The sequence below is a fragment of the Falco rusticolus genome, chromosome 5, assembly GCF_015220075.1.
Source record: "Falco rusticolus isolate bFalRus1 chromosome 5, bFalRus1.pri, whole genome shotgun sequence".
NCBI classification, from domain to species: Eukaryota; Metazoa; Chordata; class Aves; order Falconiformes; family Falconidae; genus Falco; species Falco rusticolus.
This window is the reverse complement of record NC_051191.1, coordinates 63940685-63952829: the sequence shown is the minus strand read 5'-3', so window position 1 is coordinate 63952829 and position 12145 is coordinate 63940685. Positions and strand designations below refer to the sequence as shown.

The following is a 12145-nucleotide window of genomic DNA, read 5'->3' as shown; positions in this document are numbered from 1 at the left end:
ACACTTCAGTGATGGGTTTTGGGAGTCGCTATGGCATGTTCAGTATTTTGTCAGACAAATCAACCTGCAGAGTGGCAGCCTGTGCAATACGAGGCTGTTAAAGGGTTAAGCAAAGCAGTGCGGGAAGGGAGGATTCATAGCACATTTGCTATGTCCCTTCTTGAAGTGATGGCAGAGCCTTATACGCTCACACTGCATGACTGGAAGTTATTGCTTTGTATGGTACTAACTGATACAGTATATGTGCGGTTATTTGATTTTTGTGAGCTATGTGTAGTGGCCTTGACTGAAAACCTTAATCAGGGAATTGCTGTTAACTATGAGCAGTTAGCTGGAGCAATTAACTGTGCCGATTCTGTGACTCAGGCAAGGTATGCCAGGGACAACTGTTTGCAAATGAATGAGATGGCTATTAAGGCAGTCAGGATGCGGGAGTCTTGCCACAGTCTTGCAGGGTCCTAGAGAGTCACTGACTTTAATACTAACTTGATTGATTGGCTTCAGAATATTTTGCAACAAGTCGAACATAAGGAAGCTCAAGGGTTGCTTTTAAAACAACTAGCTGTGATAATGCCAATGAAAATTGTAAACGGGCAACTTTCACAATCGCAACCCCAACATGTGTCAAATGATTGTAACGCAGAACTCACAGCAGACTGTAATTCTCAGGCTGAGTTTTGGAATGCAGCATAACACATTTTTGCTTCTCTAATCTCTTCTGTAAGAATAGTACACGCTCTTAACTTGCTTAGTAAATTAGGCTGCTAGCTTGCTAAACAAAGTAATACTACAAATACTGTTCTTTTTTTTCTGGCTTATTAACAGATGTTGATTCTGTCCATCATATGTTGCTACAGAACCAAGTTGCTATTGATTTTTATTATTAGCACAGGGACACAAGTGTGAAGACTTTGATAGGATGTGTTACGTGAATCTGAGTGACCACTGTGAATTAATTTACAAAAGTATACAAAACTTAAAAGCCTTAAAACAAAGATCTGCAACAGAGCCAGGGGCGGGATGCCTTTGGTCTCTTCTCACGGCTGGGAAACTTTGGGCCATGACTCAAAAGTATTACAGGATTTATTATAATTATCTTTAACCACCTTATTGATGTTTGCCTTATGTCTCCCATGCTTTTTTTTTTTCTGTATTCAGTGTTTAGTTGATTGTAACTTAAAGCAGGTCATGGTCACCCAGCTACACACCCCCTTTGCCTCCTCGCAATTAACAAGCAAAAAAGGGGAGGATAGAGAATGTCTGAAGAGAGAGATAGGAGAGGAAACTGGAGAATTATTTGACCTAACAAGAGATGAGAGAACAGCTGGGTATTGTGAAGGAGACTAGGAAAGGTAAACATGGTTATCTAGTGTTTAATAGGTGTCTGCATGCTTGTAGTGATATATAGCTATGTAACTCCATGAACGATTTCTGCCCTGAGCCTGGTGGAGCATACAGCTGCGGTTTGTGTCCGGGCTCAGAGATGTAAATAGGGGCTTCTCTGTTATGGTAAAAGTGTTTCTCTTTGCATAAAAAAGAGAAGGAATGAAGGGAATGACCCCGAGGTATGTTCAGAGAAGGCATGCGATGTTTCGAACTTTTTGACTGAACCAGTTCTTGTTTGGTGTGCCCTTCCACCTATGTATAATGTTAATCCAAAAGAAGCTGATATTGTTTACACTTTGAATGTCGATAATTGTCTTTCTGTAGATACTAATGTAGTAGGAGGCTATGATGGGAACGTGTCGCGGCGGTTCTTCTCTTATCCAGAGTAACAGCAGGGAAAGCATTGAAGAGTTAAATCACCTTGTTTGGTAGGCAGTTCAGAATGTGAGTCAAAATTGCCACTGCTTTTTGTTGTTGGTTCAGGGACATGGCTGTGAGGATTTTGATGGTACGTGCTTCGTGGATTTTAGGCACCCCATTGCAGCAACATGTTATCAAAATCTGAGAAAATTTCAGCCTTTTTTGGCATCCATTCACTCAATTGGCAGTATTGTTTGTTTGCTATTACCTTGGTTGCTGTCATGTTTGCAAGGGCCCTGCAGAACATGGCAAACCTGGTACTAGCTGTTCAAAAACAAAAAGGGGAAATTGTAAAATTGTATGGAACAAAGACAGTGGGTTATTTTGACATTGATAATATGTCTTAGTTGGTTTTTTATTTGTTCTATTACTTGTGCCTTGTTTTTGCTCGATTTCAGGGGTTCTTTTTGTGCAACAGGAAGGGGGAGGAGAACCTTGTGTAAAGAAGGCTATGGTAGGACTTGTATCTCTGCGTATTTTAGAGCTTTATTTCAGAGAGATGATTATATGCAACAGTTGATGGAATTTTTAACACATAAAATAAGCTGTGGTAAGTTACTGTGTTCACTGTTCTGCTTTAGAAGTTACAGACTTCAAATGCTGCAAAAAAATTGATTTGGTCAGAAAGTAAAAATAATTTTAATAAAATCACAGATATTTCATAGACATAAGTATTTCTGAAATTTTAAAGTTATCTGTGCATGTACTCCTCTACCACTTTGAGTCTGAAGGTTATTTTAGGATCATTTTAAAAAACAACAGTCAACAAAGTCTATATGTTTTGGAAAAGCTTCATGAATCTGAAAGGCTGCTTTGATGAGGGAATGACTCATTTTGTGTTTTGTGTTTTGTGTGTTTGGGGTTTTTTCGTTCTTTTAAAGCACAAATGATAAGATGCAAAAAAACAAGTGCTATGGGGATTTCAGATTGATTCCTTTAAACTTAGTTCTTCTCTGTAACTGTTTGATTGTGACACGTTGAGGGTACATCCTGGAAACAATGCGTCAAGGGGACATTCTCTGTTTGACATCTTGAGATTTTTGAGAGCAGCAGCTCTTCCTATTTAACCTTTTCTAGGGGCAGCATCATTTCTCTAAACTGTCCAAAAACCAGTGGAAAACTCAAAGGTAATAATAATAATAAAGATTTGTTAGACATATAAGAAGAAGCAGGAATGAAAACAATACCCTTATAAATTACGCTTGTAAAAAAGGGTAAAGTTTAAATGGTGTGTGTGGGCCAGATAAATGGATCTTTCTATGCCTGCACAGCTGGGGTAGCATGAAGAAAGGCATTTTTGCCTTTTCACTTTTCTCCTCCTCACTTTTCTTTGTCCTTTTCCTCAAGTGTAATAATAATAGGCCTTGAGTACAGAGAGGAAGGAACAGACATGGAAACATCTGAAAGAATTTGCTTGTGAAGGCTCAGTCACAGCAGAGCAGTGCCATAGTGTGTCAATGGTGAGAAGCGTGACTGCAGACGGATGTTAGAGGGACATTACCATGCTGGCTGAGAAATTATTTAGGGTTCTCTAAGGGGACAAATATGAAATCAACAGGATAATGATCATTACATCTAAGTATCGTGATATATTATACATACTGTGTTGAATTGTTCTGGGTGGAATACTGGGGGAAATTCTGTAAAGTGAAATACTTAGAAAAATTGAGAAGATTCCCAAGAAGTGGGTTTGGCTTCTGTTGTCTGAGTCAGTCAGAGCTAGGCCGGACCAAGTGTTAAAAAACATAGCACTGGGACCACATCTCTCCTGAAAAAGGAGGTGGCAAAACGGATGACCTCATACATTTTCTCATATCATAACTAGGTCTGTGAAAACACATCTCACCAAGAGCTAAAAAAGGATTTTTATATGTACTAGGTTTTATGTCTATGTTTGAAAGTACTTTACTTCATCCTAGGGCTCCTGAAGCTGTTTGTAAATATTTCATGGAGTTCAGAGGGTCTGTCCCACTTCAATTGTTGTTTCTGTAGGTCTGATGTTTGCCTTATGGGCTGTTTCAGTAAACAGGTTTTTAATGATATTAGAGGCAAACAGCATACAAGGTCCAGAAAGTCTAAAAACCATTCTACTGCCTCACACAATGATGTGTCCCTGCAAAATATACAATTGCAAATGGATCACATACCTCAGTTTCCACTATAGTCTTGCCTGGATAAAAATGGATGGGGTGAGCTGGCCCTCAACTTTCAAAAGTGAATGTCTAAAATGTGATTCCAGATTCAAGCACGTACAGAAGTGCTCTAACTTTGGAGGCTGTGTGAATATTGGGTATCTCCAGCTGGTATTGATGGGACTTACCTCTGCACAATGGCTAGGTAAATTCTGTGCCAGCATACAGTGCTGTAGTCCCCTTTAGCCTTTGACTAATAGTGGTCTCTTTGGAACAGGACTGATGAAACATCTCTCTAGAGACTCTGTCATGCCTATGCATGCAGTAGCTGCTTCCCCAGTGACACTCAGTGTTGATCAGAATAATATTAGGCTGTCTGGTCACCATGCATCGGTTTCTGCGGCGGAGAGAGCGGCAGGTGGCTTACGGAAAGCCTCAGCTCCTGAGAGACTGGAGCACTACCACTGAAGTGTGCTGTGCTGACATTTGGCTGATGCTGTCTTATTTACAGGCAGCAACTATGATGGGCAGGGTGCAACATTGCTGATTTCTGTACTTGCATGTGAAAGAGCCTGTGTGTGACAGGCAGCATCAAGCTGCTGCTCAGAGTACTTCTGGGGGAATAGCAGGCAATGACAGAGATGGTCTGAGAGGTGTGAGGGTATTGCATTCAGTATTGAGCTGGCTAGTTAACAGGGAAGTTTATTATATATTTTTCGATTTTTAAAAAATTATTTCTAAGATGTCAGTTTATGCTGGCTTGTTATTTAAAAAGAGATATGACTGATGTTTCAGCTGATGTTACTTAGTATTACATTTAGTTTGTACGCATAGGAGCATTTACATGAAAGCTCCAACCTAGAGCAGAATTCAGCTGCCTTGTCCAAACTGGCACATTTATATCGGAGAGGAGCCCATGAATGAGACAGTGCAGATGCCACCTAGACAGATGACATTTCTTGCATGAGGGGAGGGAGGCGATTGATATGCAGGCTGTGTGTGAGGCAGCATGTGCTGTTTCTTGGCTGTCTGTCCTGGATCTGTTCAGTGCAACTGACATGCAGGTTGAGTGTTGTTCACAAGCTCCAAACTTCACAAATGCTTTTTGAATGAACAGTATAAACCAAAAAGTATTAATTAGGCTAGGGAATGTCAGAGTTGTTACTGACAACTAGAAAGTAACACTGCAGCCTCTTTGTTTCCTGCTTTTGCACTCAGTCATTCTGATTATATGCTGTGATGTTTGCCAAAATACTGCTCCATTGCCTGACACCAATACAGCCAACAGTGTGATGTGTCTCTGTATTTTCAAACTCAAGTTATTTGATAGCATCATCAAGTTTATTAATAAACATTAATGCCCTCTGAGGACAGATCATAGGGTATTGACCGGGCATGCAAATCACTTAAAAATAAGATAAAATGAAGATCTATTCTTGCAGAATTCCTCCAGAAGGAGGTAACAGAAATTGTATTCATTTACCAAAACAAATGTGCCTTCTGGAGAGAAGTCATATTATATTAAAAAGGAATAATCACATCTGAAGGCCTTTAGACAACCACAAGCTTCAAGCAATCCACAGCATCAAAGGTGTTGAGAGACCATTGACCATTGCACCAGAAATTTTGCCTTTGGTCAAGTGCATACTCACAGGAACAATGAGAATATAGGAACATGGTTTGGAGACTGTCCGAATTCCTATATGCTTGGCAGGAAGCTTGCCTTTATAGGAAAGACTAAATGTCTTGAGGCTTGTATTGTCTCAGTGGTAGTGAAGCTTAAAAGACAAGGACAGATTATGACTCTGTCAGCAAAAGACACTTATGTTTAAATATGTAAGATGTGTATGTGTATATTACAATATAAGTATTCATTTAAAAAGGTTACCTGTCCTATTTGACCTATCACTGAAGAACAATAACTTCTAAAACTCCAGCAACATGAGGTATTGCCCTGAAAAACCATGACTGGTCATCATGTTCTCTCTGCTCCACATCAAAGCTGCAGTTTCTGTAGTTTATTCATATTACAGATTTAGCCTTTTTGAGCTTTTAAAGTTTCCTTACTCCTGGCCAATACCAGTGCTAATGGACTACTTCTGCTCCGTAAAGACACTAGAAACTGAAAGGTGCAGTTACTATCTAAACTGTCATTAGATCAGAGATGTAGAGAGCTACCAACCCACCTGTGAAGTGCTGAAGTATCAAATTACAGCAGGTATTCAGGCCAGGGGAAGCTCAGCTAGCCTGGGTATTATGAAGGAAAATCCGAAGACTGGAACATAATTGAACAGTCATTTTCTGAACAGCGAAGTAAGTTGTTTGAGGTGGTATCCTTCTCTGCCCTTTCCTGGAACTCACTCGATTGCATTAACTTTTTTTTTTTTTCCCCTAAATAGGATGGTTCTGAGTTATGCAATGTGATTGTTCACATTGGAATAATAATAATGTGAGGAATCTAAAACTATTTAGTCCTTAAAGCTGATCAGCTTATCACTATCCAACACAAAGGACTCAGAAATTAGATATCAGAACAAGCTCAATGCTTTAAAGCATTCATGATAAGGGATGCCAAGGTAACAGGAGGGTCTTGACTAATCTCAAATGTAAGATTTCATGCCAGTTTCAGTAAAGCACATCAGGCAGGAAAATCAGTGCTCCTTACTCCTTTGCTTCCCTATTTTCATCTGCTTCTCATTTCCTAGGGGAGCCACATCTTCTTCTCCAGTGTCTACTTCTACTACATCCTCTCTCCATCTAATCTTTTTCCCCATTCCTCCCCTTGAGATGCTGCACATACATTGCTGGACCCTGAAGTCACTACTCACATAAGCAAGGAAATGGGTTTGCATTTTATTCTTGCGATGCCGAACAATGTGCTGGGTGCAGAAGGGACCTATATGTAAAGTCACTCTCATGCCCCAGTCCCATCACCTCTCCTGCCCCGTGCCTCTCACACATTGCCTCCAGAGGAAAATGTTTTGCTTTTTACTTTCTGAAGGTTTGGGCTGTGGTTTAGGAAGAAAAGATCAAGAGTTTTATAAATAATGACTTTAAAATAAATTATGCTTGAATAAAATGAGAACTATGTAAGTATTTCCAGTATCATTACAAGAATATCCAGAGTACACTATGATTTATATATAAAAGAAAGCTTGTTAGATCAACATTGCTTTTAATGGTAGAATAAAAACTGAGTTAACCTGCTGGATTCACATTTCTTCTTTTTTCACTACCTCCTTTCTTCTTCTAGTCTCCACCCATGCTCATCACTCTGCTCATGCATTTAACTCAAAGGCAAAGAGCTATGAAGTCTCCATCAACGGAAAAAAAATACAAATGAGATTGTTCAGCTGCCGAGTTCAAATCACCACCTGAATACAACCTAATTCCTCACTGAAGGTATGAATGTTTCAGGTTCAGCAGTGTCACAGAATGGTAAATCTCTTGAACTGGTTCCCGGGAAGCTACCAAAGGAAAAAATACATTGAATACATATGGTCTGTACAAGTATTGTTTATAAAGGGGGGGTGGGGGTGGGGGGGGTGGGGAAGAAAAGCAGCCTTGCTTTCTCTGTTGCCTCACACTGGAGCGATCAGACAGCAATCCCCAGAAACACAAGAGGTACAGTATATTTTTGAGTGGGATAATAAACATGTAAAGGTGCTAAAGGGAAGTGAAAAACTTTTTCTAGGTTCTTTCCTCAAAAAATATCTTCTTTTCCTGGAAAGCAAAGTAATTTTCTTAAGTATGTATTTTTCTGACTAGTGATCAGAAGATGACTGAACTCTGGACAACAGCCTAATTTTTGCTCTGCTTCCCATTTTCTGGCCAAGATAACAGGGAGCATGACTGTTTTCATTAGTATCTGTGTTCCATCAACATCTTTATATTTGCTATTAAGACTGAGAATTAATCTGACATATAAACTGTACCATTGCCTTCGATGCATGGTTGCACACTTTCTCTTCATACTACAGCATTTTAAAGTGATATGTATATTTTGACATACTTTAGAAAATCTGTAATTATTTTCTCATGGTATAGACATTTTAATCCAGCATTTTCAAATGTACATGGGCCAAGCGTAAGTGATAAAATGAATGGGACAAATACTGTCTTTTCAGTGTGTGAAAAGGCTAAGTAGTTTTTGGAAATTTTGACAAACTTTGAGGGCACTTTAGACATCCAGAGTTTAAGTGGTGTCGAATTTTCACACCACTTTAAAAAATAAGTTTCTATTATCATACCAATATGCAAATTATATAATTTCTTCATTAAGAAACTGGAAAGCTGGGGTTTATTTTTAGATACTGTCTTCTATTGAAAGAATATATAATAAATGAGGCCAATATTGGATTTCATCTAATATCTCTTTTAGATATTTGCATTTTGGAGCATCTTGTTAAGATTAATTCTTTTTTGGGGGAAAAGGATAAAGATGTGTTCAAATGCTCACAATGAGACAGTTGCTGTCAAGTATCTACATAGTTTTTTCTACTGACTCATTAAAACATTGATCTCTGGAAGTTCAGTTGTTGGTTAGATCAGACAAATGTTCTGGTGGTGGGCAATCTAAGCTGAAGTCTTTGTCTCTTAACAGCTGGACTTGTTTTCTGATCTAAATTCAAATAAAAAAATTCTGAGGAGGATCAAATCCCAGTGCATTACTAAGAATTTGATGGGAGGTGGCAGGTTTTGTGTTTACAAGTATGCATTACCTGCTGCAATACCAGATAAACTGGCTATGCTGCATTGTAGGAATCAACCAGACAGTGCTCTACGTGGCCTACAGAGCTGACAGCAGAAACCAGTCTTTCACACCTAGGTTAAGTTTAATTTTGACCTATGTTGATAATGAAAGCTAGTCTCTCTAAAAGATGTTGACGATACCAATTATCAGTAGACAGGATTTCAAATCACCATGAAATAGTCACAGTTATTAATGATTTATCTTTCATCATGATGGATTAAGCAGAGAGACCAAAGATGCCACCCTGTGAAGGAGTACATATCACTAGATGTGGATTCCCCCAGACAAAAGGAAAGTATAGCATGAACAGTAGATTTCTGCTCCTTCCTACACAACTATCTTCTCAACTAGTATGATGGTTTTTAATTTAGGTGGAACACTTTTATCTGACATTTGGGGTGGTAACTCTGCTGTGTTCCCAGATCTGTCATCAGTTGTCAATACTAGGGTTTAAAATTGCAACTCTTCAAGCGGAACATCAAGTGTAATAAGAAAATCTAGCAAATGTATCTTATGTGAGTGGAAATCTGAAAAAAATCAGAAGCTCAGGAGCAAAGGTGACACGCAAAATTACTAAAAACATTGGGAAAGGCATTGCAAGATAGGCTACTAATTCCACGGCTAGAGTTATGCCCCGAACATAAATTGCTTGGGGAATAAAACGAGGGCTATGACTGCGTTTTGTACATTGAGACTGAATTACCCCTTGCTATAAATTTCATTGAAATGAATGGACTTACTCCATTAGTCAACCCATATTACTTACTCTGTTGGCTTTTCCACAGCAGCCTGTGTGCTGGGAAAGCCATCTCGTATTACCTCTGCCACCTTTTCCTTCAAAGATCAGAGAAATTTGTCCCAGCATTTAGTCCTCAGCATGTGTGTTATTTTCCAGAGTCTGTGTGCTTTTTTCACGACGATTACACATTCCCATCACATAGCAGGAATTGCTGATAATTATCCTCTTCATTAATGTAGCTGTTGTAGAGAAATTTCTAAATGTGGCCAGCTGCTTAGTTTGTACATTTGATTCTGACATATTTGTGCAGCCTTTTTGTTGACTGCATTGCAGGCCACCAGTCATAGGAAAACCTAGGCTCCTATCTCAGGAAAGCATAGTCTGTCAGATAATAAATTAAAATCCATTGAAATATTAACTAGATTATTTTGCTTACTTATATGTTCAGGAGATGTTTAATACTCAACAGTGAAGACCCTCAGCTAAATGAATGCCCAAAGTTCCTTCCCTCCATACCACAGGGTCTGGTATTCCTGACTCCACTGTGTTTTTGCTGTGTACATACAGTAAATAGATGTTGCATTTATTTACCAGTTACAGCACTGCCAGTACCAAACTTAATTTGAAACGCTTTTACACACCGATGGCCTCAGTGTGAGAGGTGAAATACAAACTTCAAATCCATCATCATGGTTATTACATTAGGAGTTTGTATGGTTATGTACTCACAGGTGAAGTGAAACAAAGATAAGGATGTTTGCACTTGCATGTTTCAACTTCGTATTTTAATTGACTACCATAAAATATATCAGGTTGTGATAGAACAGCCTTCACCTTCTCTGAAATGCTGTTCTTGTTAAGTTAGCTTTTCTTTGCAATGCATTAAAATACCGTTGAAGATTTGGTATTTATCTCAAAGTCCTTTTACGCAAGAAAGCAACTTAAACCACCTGATTTAGTGAATGCTTTTTGTGTGTAAGTGGCGTTTCAATGGCTGTGGCATCCAGAGGTATCACACAGGTAAATTTTTTACTTTAAATGGGAGTACTGTGCCACTTTGGGGAATGACGGCTGTGGGCACTGGGGACACTGGGGGAGCAGGCTTTGTAGGGCAGCGGTGGCCGCGGCTCCAGCTCCTCCTCATTTCTGTGGTGGAAGGAGCAACATTTCCCAATGCACCCCACCTACCACCCCGGTTCCTCTGTCACTTGCTCCAAATGACCGCAGCCCACGACAGGTCCGGCTGTGGGAGCCCATCTTTTTTTTCCCCTGGAAAACCAGACTGTCGGGGAAGGCTGAGCACGTCCCAGCACGCAAACAAGGTGCAGACGGGATGGCCACTCGTATTGAGGAACTGGGATCTGCTCCCAGACCTCCAGGTTGGACAAGGCTGGCCAGAGGATGAGGGAGGTGTTACGGACAAGGAAGGGCCCCCGGTTTCACCTGAGCTCATGGCCGGACCCTCGCCTCGCCCAAAGCACCCGATGTAAATAACGCACCCGCTTGCGGCAGCTCAGGGCCTAAACGCCCTCAATGGAGAAAACAGTGTTTTGTCAATATCAGCAATCCACTGTTTCAGTTGTAACCGGCGCAGGTACCACATCTTCAGACGAAAACGTGATTTTTGGGAAGTATTTCTGTCATTGTTGCGTGGTACGTGTCCGTGAGGATTTACCTCAAAGCTGCCACACCGCTGCTTGCCAAATGCTGTCAGCCGAGCGGGGGGCCTGGCGCTCCCCTCCCCCCGCCCCCGTGCCGGCTCCCCCTCAGCCCGCACCGCGCCAGAGCCCATCTGCGCCTCAGCGCTCGGCACCTTCGGCACGGCAGCACTCCGGGCGATGGCTGAGGCCCGCGGCGGGACCCGGCCGCAGGCTCCCTGATCCCGGTGTTCGGCCCCCGCCAGGCCGCGTCTCCGCGGGCCGCCTCCGGGCTCCGCGCTCCCAGCCGCCCCCCCGCACTTCCCGCCCCGCCGGCGCCGGCCGCCAGCCTCCGCGCCCCCGGCTCCTAGCGCAGTGCTTAGTCGCGCCGCCAGGGGGCGCTGCGCCGCAGGGGGCGGGGCCGAGAGAAGGGGCGGGGCCCGAGCCCACGTTCGAGTTCCCAGGGCGACGGGTGGTCGCGCCGTGACGTCAGGGTGTTTCCCGGTGACGTCAGACTGCTCATGCGCAGTGGCCGTGGTGGCGATTCTGGGTGACGTCACGGGTCGGGCGTGACGTGACGGTGGCGCGGGCCGCTGGGAGCTGGCCGGGATCTGCGCTCGCCCCCCTCCCCCCTCCCACTACGGGTCGCGGCTGGGGGCGTCCCGGCGGCGGGGACGCGGCTCCCCCCTCCCCCTCCCTCGCCCAAGCGCTTCGATCCAAGATGGCGGCGCTGAGCAGCGGCAGCAGCGCGGAGGGGGCCTCGCTCTTCAACGGGGACATGGAGCCCGAGCCGCCGCCGCCCGCGCTCGGCGCCTGTTACGCGGCGGGCAGCGGCGGCAGCGGCGACCCGGCCATCCCGGAGGAGGTGAGGCCACACGGCGGCTGCGGCGGCCCCCCGCCCCCCGCCGCCGATCGCGCCCCCGCCCCCTCCGGCCGGCCCGCACCCGGGGGCCGCTGGCGGGTCCGGACGGGGCGGTGGCGGCGGCGCGGGGCTCGCCGGGGCACCGCGGGGCAGGGCGAGGCTCGGGGCCGGTGGCGGCGGGGATCCTCGCTCCGGGCAGGCCTCGGCCTTCTCCCC

At 43.3% G+C, this 12145-nt stretch overlaps 1 protein-coding gene across 1 annotated transcript in view; it reads left to right on the top strand.

Annotated features, from left to right (window-relative positions):
* Positions 1-11600: 11600 nt before the first annotated feature.
* Positions 11601-12145, top strand: part of BRAF (B-Raf proto-oncogene, serine/threonine kinase) — an 88465-nt gene continuing 87920 nt past the window's right edge. Inside the window, exon 1 of the mRNA XM_037390749.1 lies at positions 11601-11932. Within this exon, the coding sequence (XP_037246646.1) occupies positions 11789-11932 (144 nt within the window). The 5' untranslated portion in view covers positions 11601-11788. The remainder of the gene's footprint in view (positions 11933-12145) is intronic.